The sequence below is a fragment of the Anomalospiza imberbis genome, chromosome Z, assembly GCF_031753505.1.
Source record: "Anomalospiza imberbis isolate Cuckoo-Finch-1a 21T00152 chromosome Z, ASM3175350v1, whole genome shotgun sequence".
Classification (NCBI taxonomy): Eukaryota; Metazoa; Chordata; class Aves; order Passeriformes; family Viduidae; genus Anomalospiza; species Anomalospiza imberbis.
Window position 1 is genome coordinate 43859347 of NC_089721.1, and position 20388 is coordinate 43879734.

General features: G+C 37.5%; 1 protein-coding gene across 5 annotated transcripts in view; it reads left to right on the forward strand.

Annotated features, from left to right (window-relative positions):
* MCTP1 (multiple C2 and transmembrane domain containing 1) overlaps positions 1-20388 on the forward strand; it is a 220276-nt gene that overhangs the window by 166427 nt on the left and 33461 nt on the right. For 3 of the 5 annotated variants that reach the window (XM_068177020.1, XM_068177021.1, XM_068177024.1), the window contains one exon: positions 11792-11845. The exons of 1 other annotated variant lie outside the window; for it this stretch is intronic. In XM_068177020.1, the coding sequence (XP_068033121.1) occupies positions 11792-11845 (54 nt within the window). Of the gene's footprint in view, positions 1-11791; positions 11846-12551; positions 12868-20388 lie in introns of those variants that run through there. One more of the 5 variants, XM_068177023.1, reaches the window with a different exon arrangement.

The window sequence follows — 20388 nt, forward strand, 5'->3', positions numbered from 1 at the left end:
GTACATTTTCATCAAGATTAGTTGTATTTCTGAAAGATATGCTCTCATGAAATAGGAACTCTTGTATTAAACATTGGTGTAAGTGACTGTAGATAGATGTAGACTCAATGGATAGTTCTGAATGGAACAAAACCAAATGAATTTCTGTCATTGAGTCATGTGGCAGGTGTAAAAAGCTGCCAGTATTAAGAAAAAAGTGACTAAAATGTTGTTCTTAAGGTCTTCTGAATTTTGCAGTAACATTTTTGCCTGAAGTACACCCTGCTGCTTTCTCCAAAGATATTTACACTTTTTTATAATTGTACTCCTGAGTATCAGACCTCACAAAATAATTTATTTTTAGAACAGCTGTTATTATATTAAACCATGATCACCTAAACACACAAGTTTAGAACAAAGTGAATCTTATTAGGCTGAGATTTTTTTTCTTGTCCTGCCTTTTTTCCATTATTTTTTTCACATATTCTGTGGGGTAGGTATTAACTGTTGTGTTTCTGCCACTCCCTGCTGCTCCTTGTCACCTGTGCTGGATTTGTGTGGTGGGGAGAAGCATGGAAGTGCTGCCCCTACACATAATAGAGCATGGCATGATGACAGACTGCAAACTAACAGAAAGTATGGTGAGTTTAAAAGATTATTTTCAGTATCTTTAAGAAGCTATTTAATACTTTGATGATTTCAAATGCACCAAAAAAAGCCTGGAGAAAACAGCAGCGCTCCTGTCTGGTGTCTGGGATCTTCTTCTATTTCTATGCAAAAGTCATTTATAACTGCATGGAGTTAATGGGGGAAAAATTTATTGGTTTTGGGTTTGGGTTTTTTTTTGTTACTTGTGCATTTCTACTTCAGGCTATGTTCTGTATATTCTGACTGCCTGCTGGAGCTGCCTAACTTAAGGAATGGTCAGATAATCTCTCAAAGTGATTTTAAATGTTCCCACTATTCAGCTGCTCTTGTCCCTTTCCCTGGGATGAAACAGTAGATTATATGATTGGAGTGTGTCATATGGAGATTAAACACAGTTTGCATAGCTATGAATCATTATTTTTACCCTGTGTACATAAGCCTGGGTACCACAATTAGGACAAACTGTGACAGTCTCTCAGCTGTTGATCTATAATGCTTAACTGCTGTAACAGGCACATTGGATCTCCTCTGGTGACAGTGTAAGTTCTTGTTCTGTTGTGACCAAATAGGTTGCAGACAGAGAGCGCAGGTCATTTTCTCCTCCCCCTGCCTGTGGAGGACTGTACAGATCTGTACAACCAGTTGCATAGCTCTTATTGACTGCAGGGACTTGGTTTTTACAACGGGATGGTACTTTTTGAGGATTGAAGACTACTAGGAAGAGATTCACTTCACCGCATGGGGCAAAATCTTCTTTCTCAGAAGCTGTCCAACCTAATGATGAAAGAATTAAACTAAAAATAAATGGAGGAGGGAGGTGATGGTGACCCATAAAAGTGATTCCTCAAGTAAGGAATCACAGAATAGTTTGATTTGGAGCAACACCTTTCACCAGACCAGGTTGCTCAAAGCCCTGTCCAACCTGGCCTTGGACTCTGCCAGGGATAGCGCACCCAGAGCTTCTCTGGGCAACCTGTTCCCGTTCCTCCCTACCCTCACAATGAAGAATTTTTTTCCCAATATCTAATCTAAATCTGCCTTCTGTCATTTTGAAGATACTGCCCCTTGTCCTGTCATGAAATTGGTGGTCTGAGTTGGCAAAAAAAGGGTGCAGGGTGAATGGAAGGCCTCAAAATCAATCCAACAAGACAGATGCGCTCCCCAGGCTAGGTATAGGCACACAAATAAGGAAATGGCTCTGGAAAAGTCTCTCACACCCTCTCTGAGAGCCCAGCACGTCAGAGGGAAGTATATTAGCATGCACATTAGGTACATTAGTGTGCACAATATAGGAACCAGTAGGAGTTCAGAGGTCCACATGCAGCTGCACTGATTCACAATCACAGAGATGTGGTGAAATTGCTGTCATGTCCATTATGCAGTGTATATATTCTGGCTTTTTATTCAGCACAGGCTGGGAAGGTGAGGAGTGGGAGTTACTTTTCATTCTAGCAAAGGGAAGATGATGAAGGGATCAAAGCATCTGGCATACAAGGAGAGGCTGAGGAAGCTGGTATTGTTCAGCATGGAGGAGGGTTCTTGATGATGTGTATAAATGGCCGAAGGGAGCGGGAGAGAGACACAGCCTCTTCTTAGTTGTGCTTCATCACTGGACAGTATCAATGACCACAAACCAAAATACGTGAAAATTCACCTGACCACAAGGAAGCACTTTCTTTGTGACTATGGTGACAATCGGGGACAGATTGCCATGACAGGTTGTGAAGTGTTCATCTGTGGAGATATTCAAGACCTTTCAGGACATGGTCTTGGGCAGCATGCTCAGAGGTGACCTTGTTTGAGTAGGGAGGTTGAGCTTGCTGATATCTGCTTGACTGGGGAGAATAGGATGGCCCTGCCAACCTCTGTGACTGATATTCTGTCAACTGAAGATACTAATCTTTCTCTCCTTTTGGTCTATTATTTTTAATGGATATTTTTCCAAGTAAATTAACTTTTAATAGAAGAATAATGCACATTCCTGAAGGTACCTGTGAATGTTCTTCTGCCATATAAACTTATATGGAGAAGAGGTTTGATCACTTCACGTCTTGCATTGATAGTTAATACTTAGAGCCTTTAAGGAAATATTGAGTAGCCAATTTCCTCTTGAATTTATGAGATGCACATATCATTGCATAGCAAATTATGCTAAACAGCTAGGAGTTAATGTGCCATACCCAATTTTGTATGAGTTTGCATAATAGAGTGTACATGTGTATACATGTATATATGTATATGTGTATATATGTATGTATATAGATATAAAATTGATCTTTTAAGAATTATATAAAGTGACAACTATGCATCTTCTAATTTCATTGTAGGTTTTCTCCTACACCATAGACTTTGATGATTTATATGTGTATGTTTCTATTAGAAGTTAGAACTAGCCATGTTTAGGATGAAATTTTGAGAAAAGAAGAAAAATAATTTTATTAAAGACAGCCTTTTATTTTAAGATTTTAAGCAGTTTTCTCTGGGTATTTTTCTGTAGTCCTCCAATACAGCAACTCATATCTTCATGTGTGTTCTGGAAATTGCCAAATTAAAAAAAAAAAAAAAAAAAAAGTGAAAATGGGAAGAATGATGCTTATGAATATATCCATCTCAGTGAATTCTTTCTTCACTCAAGAAAAGGTGGTCAGCACAATAAGCTTGAGTTGGTCATAGAAGCCCAGCTCACCTGCATGTAGATCTTTTCTGATTAGAATCCTATCATTTTGCTCTAGGAGCCAGGCAACAGAATCTGTCAGAGCGCTGTCAGATGGATTTGTTGCTGCTCCTGTTTGGGTCTGAGAGTTCCACTTTGCAGTACATTCAATGCATAAATTAACTCTAACAGGAAAGCGTCTGACTTTAACCAGCTGTTTTCCTAGAAGTTGAAAACTGAGTTACCAAGTGAAGCAACAAAGCAGGAACTTGATTTTTTCCTGTTTCTTCACTTTATGGTCTTAAAGATTGAGTCTTTACAGTCCTTACATGTCACCGTAGAGCAGGACGGGAACAAAAATGACTCCAAGTTAGAAGGCAAAGAATTAAACCCTGATTTATTTCAAATGCACCTCTCTATTTACAGGGAACATCATGCAGACTAATTTAATTGGTCTTAGAGTAAAAACATCTCACACCATTGGTGTGCAGTGAATGACACACGGTAGCAGAACCTATCTATAAACAATGTGAACCACAAGATAGATTAGAGAATTATTTACATTCTTTCCCAACTGTCTCCCAGGCTCTCACCTGGTTAGAAAAACCTTCTCTTTTTCTCTCTGACTGAACTGAGAATATCCACACTTACATTCAAAGGCTTTCATGTGCAGAAGAATACAGGACAAACACCAAGTGTTTCAGATCCCTTGCCAGTGTGATAGTTTGGAGTTTTGAGCTTCAAGTCCAGAAGTTCTATTCTGCTAGGGAATCTGCAGAGATTTCTAACTGCAGACTAAATTCTTGCTGTGAATTATGGGAAAAAATAAATGTCATTGCCCCTGTATTCTAGCTAGACAGTGTCTGGAGTATGTCACTTGCAAGATATAAAAGGATGTTGTCAGGTGAGCAAGTACATCTTGCCTGCTTTCTGACTGTACTTTCCTGAGAAGTTTTGCCTCTGGTATGACTGCAATGGCAGTAGCCACAAACCACCCCCAGCATGAGGACTGCTGGAGTGCACAGAGTTAGCCACAGAACAGTTTATAAAATTATTTTCAATGTTATGAAGAACTGATTTTACCTTGTATTTTCTAACTCCTAACTATTCATAAACTTTGCTTTCATTCATTATCAATAAGTTAGAAGGGCTTTTGCAGATGAGTCATAATCTCTGTGTGTGGGAAGGGTGGGTGCTGCTGAAGAACAAGGACTACTGGCAACATGAGCCTGAATATTAGGTAGTCCACTAAGAATAATTTTTGTCTCCACACAGATGTTTAGTTTTTTTCCTATGTGATCCATACAGTCAAGAAATAAATATATAATGTAGTGCTCCACAACGAGATAGGGTGGGTTTTCTTTTAATATATCAGAAGAGAAACATGAAAATGTCAGGCTTTGCTCTTCTGCAGCGTAACAGAAAAATATGGTGCTCCAAGTGGCTGTCTGGGCTACAGATAAAAGAGGCTGTCCATATTGCTATCATAATTCCTGTGCCAGAAGTTTGCATACAGTAGCAGAATACTCCTTGGTAAAACTTTACATGCCTGTTCTTACCACAGCAACAGCTGCAAAACTGAAAAACGCACTACAGAATTTGAATGCTTTGGCTTGTTTTGGTCACCTGAAGAGAAAAGGCCAAAACTAAAATCCTGCTCTAAATATCTCCAGCATTCTTTTAAAAATTGGATTTTTTTTTCCTGTCAGAAATCAACTGTTTTTTAATTTAAATTTTGCCACTTTTTATTTCCACAGTCTTTTAATATTGCTAGCATCTAAAATAAAATTGAAGTTCACAGCACAGAGGAAGAATTTTTGTATGAGACTGTTAAAATTAATTTTTCTTTGCATTTGCATTTGCCTGAAGTTTTAAATGGCAACAAGATTCACAGATAGATTGTAGTGGCTATTACAAATAATTAGTACTATATAACCTAATATCAGTTTAGTTTCTAGAAAAAATTCCCATAGTAATATGAGATTTTTGTTCATGTTTGTTCGGCTTTCTATCACTTTAGCACATTTTCATGCTAAAGACTTTAAGAACTTTGGGATTTTATGGTATTTACAGAAATGTATAAATACCAGGGCAAAAAATAGCTAACTGAAACAATATGTGTATTACATATATTTTCACCTAAAATATGTAACATAAATGTTTTGTACCAAATAGTTAGTCAGCTTCAAATCTGAGTGTAATGGGGCACACCCACAAGCTTAAAATTACTTGGATAAATGCTATTTTATAACAGAAGCATATCTGGTCCTACTAGAATCTGCAAACAATATATTTGAAAATAAAAAATAATAACAATGAAAACCTATAATGAGACATTGTGTTCTTTATAACATAATTTATCATAAGGTTTTCCCTAGGAATTCAAGTTCACAATGTTTTGTGAAGGTGTTATTTTTAATAGTCCTCCATAGTAATCTTTCACTGATACTTAACCAAGCAAAGAATGCAGTTATTTTTATTCTGCTGAACTAAAAATGAAGCATTCTGGGAGATCTGACATTTCAAGTGTACAGTACATATTGAAGCCTTTAGATGAAGACATACTTCAAAAAAAAAAAAAAAAAACTAACATTCAGTTCAAAACGCCTTGTGTAAATACAAAAGAAAGCTAAAAGAAATGAGAACCAAATATTGAAAGAAAATGTAAGAAATGTTATAGTACTTGTACCATGGTAATGTTACAAATTACCTACTCTTAACTACATTGGCAATTGAATATTGAGGGCATATAAAGCTGACAACAGCAAAAGATTACATGTTCTTGTATAATCAGCAGTATTTACTACTGATATATATTCCCAAGAAATGTATTATACTGTAAATAAAAAATTCTGTTGTTGACATTACAGAATCCTGTGTAATAAGCAGCATGCATCAAAAGGCCTCTGACAGCCATAGTAGTCTCGTTTCCTATTAAGAGTCAGACTAAATTTCATTATGAGCCCTTCCCAGAATAAACTAACAAAATCCATTCTGTTAGAAGACATAATTTGAGTGCCTATGTAAAAACCAGAAAGTAATTTAGTAGAAAAGTACTAATGCTTTTGTTTTTATTCTCCTGTCTTCTGTACTGCAATATATTCAATGTTATTGAGAAGCTTATCGCATCTAGTAGTTCAGTTATTCTGAACTAGAATTCTGAACTATTATTAGTTAGAATTATATCTTTTAGTAGATCTAGTTATCACATTTAATAGTTCAGTTATTCTGATGATTACTACAGATGAATACCCCAAGATCAAAACATATAAATCTGGTTGGACCCAGATATACCGCACTCCTAAATCAGAATCTGTTAATTTGATTTTTATTTTCCTTAAAAATGTGGTATAAAGGTTGGACATTTTAATGAAGATTTATCTCCTGTAAAATTTCTCCTTGGCAATTCCATAAAATAAGCAGATGCCATGTTGTGAAGATGAGCACATAACTGCTGCTGTAGTGGGCTTGTGGACAATAGATACCTTTCCTTCAAATTAAGTACCAGGCAATGATCTGAGAAAGACCAAGTGGTTTTATGCATCCTTCTTAATCCATACAAATTGCATCATTTTATATTACATTTGTACGCTGAGTTGCATGGCTCACAAGCTTACAGTACATTTCATGTCAGGACAATATGAATACAAATCCAAACAGTCCTGAACAGTATAATTCTGACTACATTAATTGCACATCTAAAATGCATTTGGATGCAATTTGGCACCAAATCTAATCTTCACTTTTGATATCTTTCATAATTTTAATACTTATGTATGAATATACAAGTGTCTGTAGATATTTTGAGATCATATGTAGATATTTTGTTGGTTTTTTATTGGACCTAGCTTTGAAGGACTACATCAAGTAGATATAGAGCAGTTCTAATGAGGAGCATTTTTGAAATATTAAGGTAACAGTCATCATGGCTATCTGCAGAGTTAGTGCCCTTTTTTTTCCCCTATCCTTTTCTTTATTTTACATCTCAGTGCAGAGCAAATACCTGGTATTATTAACATGTAAAGACATCAGAGTATCTTCTGTGCAGGTTTTTATTTTGGATCAGCTGAAAAACATAGAACAGAGACATTAATGATGGTATGCACACTCTGTGTGAGAAGCAGCAGGCTAATGCTAAGGGAGAAGGACCTTTCATTAGAAGTGGTATTAAGTTTCACTGTGTCACTTTGCCACTGATTTTTTAGATTCAGGAGGTATTTCTACATCCTCTACAGCTGTAGGGCTTTGATTTAACATACCTGTAAATAACTAGAATCTAACTGTGCTTTGCAGGTTGAGGTTAAAAGTCAAAGTGAATTATTTTCTCAGCAATTCTATCCTCTATGTTAGTCAGTAGATCTTTAGAATAAATGCAATTTGTATTTAATGTCAGTTTCCTCAGAAGACTGCATTGTAGCCCACAGATGCTGAGGTTTTCTTTGGTGTGAAAATGTGATGGTTGTGCTTCCTTCTGGTGACCTAGTGTATAGTATTTGCTGTGACAGAGCAATGGTCCTCCAGTCATGGAGGATTGTGAGTTGTACCGTATTTTTGGCCTGCATTTCTTGAAGATGATGGGAATGGATCAGGAATAATGACAGTACATTGGAATTAGATTACATGCTGCTTCTGATTTATAAGCTTTTAATGGGGATGTATTGCAGAGGAAGGGTCTTTGCAACATTTAAACATTATCCCCTTACCTTTTGTCTGTGGAGTAGCTTATGTGCTTTGGCTGTGGAGTAGCTTATGTGCACACATCTATGTGTGTTTTTTTTTTAAATGTCATGTGCATTTGCACTACATTCAAGGGACACTACCAAGAAACAATTTCTTTCAAGACCTTCTACCAGTATGTAGCATATAAGCCTGTGACAGGCTGTGACATAAGTGATGTTACAGAAGGTCATGTCACTTTTAACTGCTTGCATTAGATCCTTGATTTCCCTAGTGCCCTTCAGTTGTTTGATTAATACTACTTGATTTCAAACAAGGTATCAGAAGGCATCAGAGTGAATGTTCTAAGGACAAAGTAAGATTTTTGCCACAGAACTTTTATTAAAATAAATGTAACATTGCATGTTATCTTTATTTGCTTTTTTTTTTCCCACCTCTCTCTCCTCCCTCCCTCCCTTATACCTCCTCCGTGTATAATGCTTGACATAGGGATCCAAATAACTACTGTATTCCTTCCAAACAGAGTGGCACATGTGCACTTTATTTGAATAGAAATGAGGCAGAATCAAAGGATTAAAAATCCATTGTGGGGTTTTTTCCTACTGTATTCTTTATACAATGTTAAATTGAAACCTGTGTTCAGAGCTACCATACCTCTCGTGAACTGCCTTGCTTTGTTCTGGAGTATAAAGTATACAGCTTTTGTAAAACTTCAGTGTGCCAGTAATTCATATGTCATACAACTATGAAGAATCTACTTTCATTGTTTTAATTTGTGGCCAAGTTCTGAAAACATTTGTTTTGGTGCTTTAATGAATTGTATTATCATGTCCATATTGCCTTAATGGTTGTGTGTGTTGGGCTTTTTTCTTTTAACCCTTTCTTTTGAATTTCAAGACAAATGAAAGTATGGGCTATGTTTCATATACTTCAAAGAATTATTTGTGCATCTTGGGTACTGGCACATTTTCATTACATTTTATTTTGCTACAAATATCGAATTCTGTTTTTCTTCCTAAACAATTCAGTATTCCAAATCTAAATGTAATTGATAGTATGGCTAAACTAGAAAAAAGAGCATAGGCTTCTGAATTAAAAAATGGAATGGAAGAGATAGAAGTCTGAGCTTAGTCTGATACTTCAAGTAATTTCAAAGGACTTTTTATGCCCTTTGAACAAGTTAACATTTTGCCTCTCTACAGAAGCTTGTAAAGTAGTTTGAGATCCTTACATGTGGGGAAGAGAAACCCCCTACACCTGATTCTGAAGTGTTATTTGGATAATTTTGAATGGATATTGTCATGCAAGAGATTTCTGTGAGGTGCTCTCATGTACAACAATTTTAGAGATTTCCAGTTCAACTAATTGTCACCATGCTAACTTGAATGCTAATGTGAGATAGGCATCTTGCTATTCAACCTTCTCATGACAATGGATTTCTGGATGTACATAAAAGAGATCTTTAAGTGTCTAGGGAATGTCAGTGTTGAAAAGTAAGAGACCTACTGACTTAGTGAGCTCTGGGCATTAGGCAATGTGTGAGTCAACAGATCTGATTTTTATCTAAGGCTTTAGTCAACTAATGCTGTAGTTAAGTGGGTGTTTTGCATGTGGAAAAACCGATCTAAAGAGTTTCCATCTTACTGCAGTCCTTAACAGCTTGTTTTCCTTCTCTTTTCTCAGTTTACCATTTTATTTGGTGAAGCTGCTCAGTAAACTGGGTCACTGGAACCAACTGCATTAAAGTTTTGAGGGTGTGTGTTTTTGAAGAACTCAGTAACTCCAGTGATGCAGTTTACAGCTCAGCTTTCCAAAGACTTTGAACAGCCCAGGGAATATAGCAATGAGCAATCAGGAGAGGAACAAGAAGGTGATGCAGGTGAGTGGGAAACAGAAAATGCCTTTGTTTCAGAGTGGTTAGCGGTCAGTAAAGACGGGATTACTCAGACACCTCTAAATGGGATATAAAAGATGTATTGAACTAAGCAGGAGCTGCATATATTTCAGCAACATGCTCTCAACATTTCCCTGTGATCAAAACTTTCTTTGATCCCCCTTCTTTGAGAGATGGAGCAGAGTTGGCCTAAAAGGCTAACAGACTGGTGAGAGAGACTTCTTCATGGATAGTGTCTAGAGCACAGCCTAGATTCCTTCTTCTGCACAAGGGGACTCAGAAGTACATGTGACTGGCTGGTGCCAGGTCTGAGGCTGCAGATTTAGTCAGTCAGGCTCCTCCTGCTAAAGTTGTTGTTCTGAGCATAGAAAAATTTCAAGAGTAATTCCTTAATTTCTCAACTCATGCTTCCTTCTCATGCTTTTGGACATGCTTGCTCTTCATGGTTTCTTTGCATTTTTAATTTTATCTCATTCAAACCTCCAGGACAGAGCAGCCAGTAGGCAGAACTGGAGGTTGACCTCCAAAGTACTGTTGTTAGAGGGATCCTGGGACAGGGTTCAAACAAGGTGAAATAGCTGAAACTGGAAATGTTTTGAACTGTGTGGGTGACTTGCACAGTGCTCTACTTGATGTTACATCAAAATGTTGTTTATGCATTGCATGGGCCCAAGTAACATGGCTAATTGGGACCTTCTTGATGGTAGAGCTATCTCTGGGAAATTAAACTGATTCACACGCTTTTATTTTTCAGTTATTCTTTTACCTGAATTTGGCTCTTGGAAAAAGTCCCTTAAGTTCTTGTACGTGGATGTGGGAGCACCCTTGCAGTATTGTCTGAGGGGGTGGCTATGAAGTTTAATTTTAGTGTGTTGTCTTAAATCACAAAAATTGTTTCATATCCATGAGTTTTGCCTCCACTTTTCCTCTTTATGCATATTTTATAATACATAGTATAACATTTTTGCACCCATAATAGGACATTGGGCTTTTAATTATGGATATTCTTATATATATATACATATATATATATACACATAAAGATATAAGGAAGCACACTATTTTCTGGTTATAAGGAGGTACAACTTTCTTTCCATCAACAGAGAATTTTCCTGTTAGGGTCATTGATCACAGTGTAATGAGAGAGAGATTTTTAAGTCTGAATCTGCCATGGCCCATCTTTGGAAAATCATTTGATCCCTCTGTAAACTAAACTTAGTGGTTTATTTCATGCTGATGGTATGATTAATAATTATTAATATTTGGAGAAATAATTTAATGTATGTTTATATTTTATGGTGTTGGACTGAAAAACTATATATGGAAAAATACATAGATGCAGACATGTGGCAGGTGCAGCTAGCAATTAATGTGCATAAAGTTAGATGAACAGATTGTACAAAATTATTATTAAAGAAACACAGGGCTAATGTTGAGAGAGCATATGGTATATATCACTGTTGAACATGATAAGGAGATAAACTACTGTGAATTTATTTCTGGCTTTGTATTTTTCAAGGATCTTTTGGTGAATACTGTAAATTCTATTAAAAGTGTTGACCTTTTATGTAGGTAACCATAAATTTGAAGTGAGTATGTGTGTGTGCTGCATAGGCACTAGTGGAGCTGACAAAGGATTCCTTTAGTTAAAACAGGCATATACTGAATTTTGAACTACCTTTTAAATACTTAAATTGTCAAACAAGCGTTCTGCAAAGGAAGGGTTTTCAGTATATAATTCCCCAATGTAGGTCAATTAAAGCTATAACACTTTCCTAAATTTGATTCACTAGATCAAGTGTTTTGTCCTAGTTGTACATTTTCCCTCTGTGCATTTATTTCAAATGTTAATAAAGTTTTCATCTACAAAAGACTTAGAATTGACAGAACAAAACTCTTTCTTTTTAAATGGTGACAACTACTACTGTTTCTGTCTGCAGGTAGTGGAGGACATGCTAGAGGACGAGGAAGAAGAGTATGACAGAGATGACAAGGTAATTATCTTTCCTAGCACTTGGGTATCTGGGGATGGGAGAATTTAGACATGACACTGTTTTTACCGACAGTTAAAAAAGGAGTTGATGTGTTTTAGTCCAGAAAATTGGACAGAGCTGTTTATCACCCTAATAGTGTGTTGAGAGAAAGGTTAGAGGACTATAAATCTTGCTTTCTTTTTCTTTCTTCTTCTGGTTTTTTCTTTTTCTTCTTCTTCTTTTTCTTTCTTCTTCTTTTTCTTTCTTCTTCTTCTTTTCCTGTCTTCTTTTTTTTTTTCTTTCTTCTTCCTTTTTTCTTCTTCTTCTTTTCCTGTCTTTTTTTTTTTCTTTCTTCCTCCTTTCTTCTTCTTCTTCTTCTTTTCCCCTTCCTTTTTATTTTTTTTTCTTTTCTTGGGCCAGAGCTGGATCAAATATTTTTTTTCTGCCAGGAACAGGAATATCTCTGCCTGTCTGGAACTTGACAGCTCTTGTGAAGATAACAACTGGTTTTGAAGGACAAAAATTCCTCCTATCTTGAGTACAACAAATAGGGCTGCACTTCAGGGGAAAAATGGTGTGGAAATAGCAACTCTATACTGGTTAAGGATGGGATATTGACATCTAAAATTTTCAATGAATTATTGGATAGAAGAATGCTTTGAATGCTTTGGACTCCATATGACATTTAAATAATCACAATTCTCATAGATATCCATTTGATTTGAAGTTTGCATTGTGGCCCTGCAAGCTGGGAAACCACAGCAGACCATTCACCAGTGGATGTGATTCAGTTTAGATGCTGCCAGCTAGGTTGAGGATTGCAACCACAGTAAATAACAACTCATTTCCACATATTATTGAGCCAAGCCATGGGGCTTCTTGGATTGGTTGTCCCCCAGAGAGAGGGAAAAACCAAAGAAAATAAATCAGAATGACCTTGCACCACTAAAGCAATGGCTGGCACTGGCAGGACAGCTTTCTGATGAGATGAGTGCAGTGAAGACAGCCCAATACTTGCTGGTATTTTCCTATCAGAAGGGTGATATTTGTGGAAGAAAATAAAAATGAAGAAAACATACAGTTTTACAACAACTCTGCATTAAATTCAGATTATTTTGACCTTCACAGATGTTCCCCCACTTTTGTTGTAATATTGCATATTTTTTTTTTCTGAGAGGAGAAAAACAGTGCATCTTAATTTATGCTCTTGACCTTTTTTTCTGGCTGAGATGTACATTTATACACTACTGTAAGAATTCATATGCTGGCAGCAGCATTTGAAATGTCAGAAAAAATCACTGTAATTAGTTAATGCCCTCAATGATTATTTTTCTGTTAGCTAACACCTAAGATGTATGAGATGATAAAAAATAAGAGTATTTTCCTTGTTCCATTGCCAGGTCAAACACTTCACAATTTATATGAGAAACTCTTCTATAGATCACCTAAATTGTTAGCTACATCATTTCATGACATTGTACTAACAAAATCTTCTTCTACAAAACATATATGGGGTGTTTTTTGATGCTAAATGATATGAGCATCCATTTAGCAATAAAATAGATGATTTGTTGTAAAAGTCCATCATGTAGCTGTGAAGGGCTTGAATTCTGTCTCAATATGCTAGCTATGAATCATTATTTGTTTTCTGATAAACACTGATTTACCATCCATTTGAGGCCATTTTATCCTGTTTGTTTCTGCTTTATTATTAGATCTGATGCAAATGTGTCATACCGGTAGTGTGTGTATTCCTGAATATTTTAACCACTGTGATTAGTTCACAAAGAATAGTACTTGACTGCTTGTAGATTAAACCAGCCTGTGTAGTTACTGTTTAGTGGGTTTTGGAAAACAAACTCCTTTAAAAGAGAAGATGAAGGCAGAGGTCAGCCCCTCCCTTCCTCCAGTTCTCTGGTGATTCTCTGAGCAAACACCCCTAATTAGAAATATCACTCTAGGTTTCAGTGTTATGATCTAATATTCAGCTTTCTCAAACTGACACCAGAGTTCAAACATTTTTCTAGATCTAGTTACCAAGGTTGAATTAAAGTGAGTACTGACATTACCATGTGCATTCAGTGAGCCCTTTTATTGAATATTTAAGAGCTGTTTTTTTATACAGAAGGTGTTAAGGTTGATTTTCATAAATTCAAAGCTGACTTCATTATTGCAAAGGTTTTGAGCTCTCAAGATTAAATATGCTGTTTGAATGGGGAAAAAAACTACACTTTTTAAAACAAGCATGAATAAACTATTCTATTTATTTAGGGTCTTTGCAGTGGGCATTATTTTGCACTAGGTTCAATTGTAAATAATAAGCATGTGGTTAGGATTAATTTGTTTGTTGTTAGAAGCTGTTTTTCCTTTCTGGTGCACTAGACATACTCTCTTAACTCTTGCTGTTCCTCTTACATCTTTTGACTACATAGAAGGGTGCAGTTTTGTGTTTAGTTCATGTGTGTTTTCTTAAAGCTAAGTGCAAAATGAATTTTTGTGAGGAAAAAAAAAGCATGTTTTTTAATACCAGCTGGTAGTGGCCTTTTCTCTTGGTTTTTTTTTTTAATGTGGTATAATAGAAAACTGAGGAAAATGGGTCTGTTTATGCAAAGAAAGTTACAAGATTAATAAATGTGCCAAACACATACTTTCATTAAAACTGACGCTTATGTTGCAAATATGTAAAATATGCCCCAGCTGTTTGACCATGGCCAGTGTCTTTGCTCCCTGATTACCACAAGGAAGCTATTAGTCCTGTAACCTTTGGACTTTATGATCAATAGGGAATTACATGGCCTGGAACTGGAGCACCTGTTTTCCATTTAGTAAAGGCTTCTTGCAGGCTTTACCTAAGCCTATCCATACGTTTTCACTTATTTGAAATTGTTGGATAATTATGAAAAGTGTCTTTCTTTAAAGCTGACTTGGGTATCAATGACTCGCTATGTGATGACCTCAGCATGGGCATGCCTTGATGTAGATTATGACATGGACGGACATTGCTTGACATCCCCAAATTGCAGAGTTACAGAAGTGGTAAACTGAGGATGATGAATGCCAAAATATATTAAATTAGTTAATGTAATGCACATTATTAATAATGGTATGTAATACTAAGAGGAGTCTGACAAGATAGAGTTGCACTACTATGTGTCATTCTAATGTTCTGGATTTTAGTAACTTTTTTCACCCTCTGCTGCAGTCAAGACAGGACTGTTAATTTAAGGCCACGTGATGTGTTTTTCTACTGGAGAATCTTAACTTTCATCTTCATTTGCAATATGAATAATAAACTAAAGCAGCAGGTATGCTACTTGTATAAAGTGGTGCTTAGCAGTAGAACACTTTATAAGTGATTTTTCTTCATTGTCTTGTTATGTATTTAGGAATTTGTAGTTTGTTTGGCTCAGGCCATTTGTCCTTCATGTAATACTAGTTTTTCCAAGAAATAGCCCTGGATTCTACATTCCATATGTTGTATAATGTTTGCTAAACCTATGCCAACCACAGATGTACAATTTAATCTGATTTCTCTTTCCTTTTTTTTTCTGTCTCCTTTCCAAACACTGGCTTATACAATACCTTAGCAAATATGGGTCAGTTAAATTACATGAAGTCAAGTTATCAATAAGCTATCAAAAGGATTTTTACGCAGTTGTAATAATGTAGCAGTCAATATAGATAATCTGTGTATCTAGAATTTGTCTGTGTATCTAAGATTTCATTTTTAAGAAGTATAAATATGCTCTTCACATTCTTTTAACAAGCTCCAGGTAATATTTTAGATAATCTCAAGGATTTTTCAGATCAGCATTTTCCTGGAAGCCCTCAGCACACAACAGAGTTAGGCCAGTGAAAACTGGTACCACTGCAGGCATAAAGGGAGGAAGATGCACATTATGAACACTGTTTTGTTTTACCTTCATCTTAACATTTTATTACGAAAAATATTCAAAACATTTGTGTTTTTGCGTTTTTGGTTACTCTCTAGCCTGTCATTCTTTGAAAAATTCTTTGCAGTTCTCAATGATATTATACTTCAAGATAACTAAAAGCTTTTGTAATGAATTATAGTTGAGTCAAATTAAAATATGTTTTGAAGCTTCTAATAATTCCTACTGAGAGGTATCAACTTTGTTCTCAAGCCAGGACATGTTTGTATCCTGTCCCAGAAGCATGCCCTGCATTTTTACTGAGGAGGTCGTGAGGAGAAGAAAAGATAGCTCTGATGTAACCTACATTTTTATTTTCTATAAAAGAGAAGATTGTAATCTATTATATTGTCAGTTATCTTCTGTGAAATAAATGGTGGGGAAATGATACAGAGAGAGTTGAGTTAAAATTCCAGAACAAGTAAATCTATTGGTCTGCCTATAGCTTGAATCTACTATTATATTCTACATTAACATAGCATCTAAATACTAACTACAAATAAAAAGCCAACAGCAGCTTCCACTGAAAACTACAGCTATGTATGAATCTGTTATCCTCTCAAAGCTTAGCTTATAAAACTGTGTGTACTTATAAAAAAATCTCTACAACAGGGCAATCTACAGTACATGGCTGCAGAAGTCATACTTCTCAGTACAGTTTGGTGTGAGGTCAGTTTAGTTATTCATGTAGAGATGTTGATAAGAGGTGTGTAGTTTAATAAAAATTGTACATAATGTATGGGTTGATGCTGTAGACTGCTTCAGCCTGTACCCTGGACTATCACCTGGTTTTGATCATTGGATCACCCCCAAGTCACGGCCATGAAGTTACTTTTGCTTGGATGTACCTTAGATCCTGTGAAGCCTTTGCATAGCAATTTTCACAAAAAAGAAGTTTTCATCCTGCCCTGTTGTGGGACATCATATAGTCTCCATCATTAACATACACATCTTTGAAAACGGGTACTTGGACAGCCTTCTGAGAGGTTTAGTTTTCATGCGATCAGTTTTTTTTGTCCTGGTGCAGTCTTGAAATACTATCAAAATCAGCAGAGTAAAATAAGAATTAATGAGATCAGAATCTAAGATTTATATCTGAAGTTCAGCATTTGAGGAGGGATGCGTGTGTGTTGTATGTGTGACAGTCACTGGGGGACCATGGGTCTATGTCTTGGTTTGAGACAATTTCAAGAATACTCTGGAACGAGTTGTCTCTATAGGTTTAACCAGTCCCTTTCCACCACTAAGGAAAGAATGAAAGTAGAGGTAAGTGAAAAAGACAGCAGTTTACTAACAAGCGTAACAGCAACAGGCAAAAAAAAAAAAAAAAAAAAAAAAAAAAAAAAAACCAAAAAACCAACAACAACAAAATTGCTCTATCTCGAGAACAAAGAGAAGCCCAAAAATGCTGGGGACAACCCGCCCCTGCAAGGTGGTGCTCCGCAGTCGAGTGCGTGGTTCGAAGGACAAAGGGAAAGCTTTCCTCCTGCCCCCTCCCCGCTCTGTTCATCTCCTCGACAGCTGGTATTCTCAGATCAAGGGGCTAGAACTCGGGGAGGGACTTCGCCTTCCTTGCGGCAGGAGACAGCGGGGCAGGCGAAGCAAAGCGACTGCTCCGGGCTGGGGCGGCCCGCGGTGTGCTGTCCCGGGCTTGGGCACCGCCGGTGCCGGGGAGCGGCTTGTGCGGCAGCGGGGGCTTGTCCCGCTAGGCAGAAACAGGAACAGAAACAGCCTGTGGAAATCGCCCCAAGGCAGCCTCTCCGAGACGAGAAAAAAGGAAAAAAAAAAAAAAAAAAAAAAAAAAAAAAAAAAAAAAAAAACCGAAAAGAGAAGCCAAAAAGGGGAACAAAACCTCTGCCTAAGCATTGACCAAACAGCCAGTCAAGCAAACAGCACACGGCAAAAGGCAGGAAGCTGCCCGGGGAAATCGGTTTTAAGAACGCCCCTAAAAGCACTCCCCACACACAAAGTCCTTGTTTGCAGGGTCTTAAAGATACAGGAACGATGCGGAATATATTAACATTTGAGATTACCTCAGGACAGTCTATAAACTGTTGAATGAATTACACTTAGCCCCTGTACATGGTGTTGTTCACCTGTGACTAATGTAATGTGGGTGATGTTCCTTATGAAGAAATCCAAGTATAATTCCAATACATTGTTAAATCAAATAAAGAATATGTCTAAATTTTGTTAGCTATTTAATAATGTGACATACTTTTTCCTCTACACTGAATATTATTTCTTAATGTAACTAAGCAGATTTAAATTCTTTGAGGCCAAGCAAAGTGCTGTTTTCACCTAGGTCCTCAAAAAGTAACTTTAGGGTGTAGTTAAAAACATCTGTGTGGCCTTCTCCATGACTTGGTAGAGAAATAATGAGTGTGAAAGGAAACAACTAAAGCCCTTTACTGCTGGGTTTGCTTTGAAACCTTCGTACGTGTGCAGGTTGGTTCATACCTTACCTCTACGTGATTTCAAAAGTGGCGAGAATGGACAATCAGCATTCTTCATTCTCTAACAGAATTTCTTGAAAGTAGTTTCATGCAGAATCATGAGATCTGAGTTCTGTTTAAACTACTGCTATGAGCCACTTGCAACTCTAAGCAAGCCATGTAGTGACTGATTTGCCAGCTGCCTGAATGTTTCTTCAGGTTTGTTCATAACTCCATGTTTTTTAACCTTCCAAAGGACAGCCTCAAACACCTTTGGACAGATGCATTTTGAGCATTTTCTACATCGAAGTGTATAGCCTATAATACACAACAAATCTTCTTCTGAGTCCCAAAGGAAGCAGAAATGTAATGTGTAAGTGTGGTGGGTTGACCGTGGCTGGATGCCAGGCACCACCAAAGCTGTTCTATCACTCCCCTCTGCAGCTGAACAGGGCAAAGAAAATATAACAAAGGGTTCATGGGTTAAGATAAGGATGGAGAGAGATGACTCACCAATTAGCATCACAGGAAAAGGAGACTGAACTTGGGGATATAAATGTAATTTATTACTACCAAGTCAGAGCAGGATAATGAGAAGTAGAATAAATCTTAAAACTACCTCCACTTGTCTCTCCTTCCCAAGCTCTACCTCCTGTACTTTAACAATGCAGAGAGATGGGGAATGGGGGTTGCAGTCAGTTCATCACAGGTTGTTCTTGCCACTGCTCTCAGGAAGAAGAGTCCTTTCCCTGCTCCAGCATGAGGCCTCTCCCACAGGATACAGTCCTTGACAAATTTTTCTACCCTGAGTTCATCCCGTGGGCAGCAATTCTCCATGAACTGCTACAACATCTTCTTCTGCACAGTACATTCCTTCAGGCACAGGCTGCTCCAGCATGGACCCCCTGCAGGGTTAACAAGTCCTTCCAGGAAGCCTGCTCTAGCAAGGTCTCCTCTCTTCATGGGTCTGCACGTCCCTGCTAAGACCATGCTCACACATGCATTTCTCACAGGGTCACAGCCTCTTCTTAGGCATCCACCCTCTCCAGCCTGGGTTTCCTTCCCAGACTGCAGGTGTGGCATCTCCATGGGCTGCAGAGGCACAGCTGCTTGAGCATGGTCTTCATCTGGGGCTACAGAGAAATCTCAGCTCTGGCACCTGGAGTACCTTCTCCCCCTCCTTGTCCACTGACTTCGGTGTCTGCAAAGCTACTCCTCTCACATATTTTCACATCATTTCTCCCTGGCCACAATAATATCTGTGCAATATATTTTTTTATTTCCTTCTTAATTACGTTACCATAGAGGCATTACTATCACTGCTGGTGGGCTCAGCCATGGCCAGCATTGGGTCCATCCTGGCTGGCATTGACTTTGCCAGAAACAGGAGAAGCTTCCAGCAGCTTCTCATAGAAGCTGCTGTAGCTCATCCCTTCCAAAACCTGGCCATGCAAATGCATTACGGTAAGATACAACTTTGGAAGTCTTAGAGAAAAGTGATGGTTAGGATGTGGTAGCATGAGGTAAGTGCTGCATGGACCCAGTTTCCAGTGGAGCATGTGGTTGACACAGTGTATGTGAATGAGAATGAATGAGTGGCAGAGGTGATGCTGTGAGAGAAGAGGGTGCTCAGCAACATAGCTGTGTGCAAAATGGATGCTGTATTGTAGTCTGGGTTTTCAACTGAGATTTGATGCTGAGGCTCGCTCTACAACACAGCTGAAAATCCACAGCTTAAGTTAGGTGTTTGTCTTTGACTTCACAGATAGGCTTCTGAGGAAGATTGCAACCTCAACTACAAAAATTTGCCAGGACAGTTGATCAGGCCTTGTTGTGCTTTATGGAGGAAAATAAATTGAAAGATTATGCAAACAATATGCAACATGCATTTTGTTTACAGTTTAAAATATCTGTGTGTCAGTGGAAAATTTTATATTGTTTACTTAGTGTAGATGTGGGTCAGTGATGAAGTTGCAGGACAGATCATCTAGTCAAAAAATATTCCTGACAAAATGAAAGAAGCACATGTGACCAAACTATTTAAGAACAAAGTTCATCCTGGAGCAATGTGGTATGGAATTAAAAAGCTGGTGTTGTGCAGCAGCATCTTAGGACATATCACAGCGTGGTACAGAGCAGAGTCTGTCACTGCTCAGGTGTAATCTGCTGACAGATTAAGAGGCAAGTTTAGCATAAA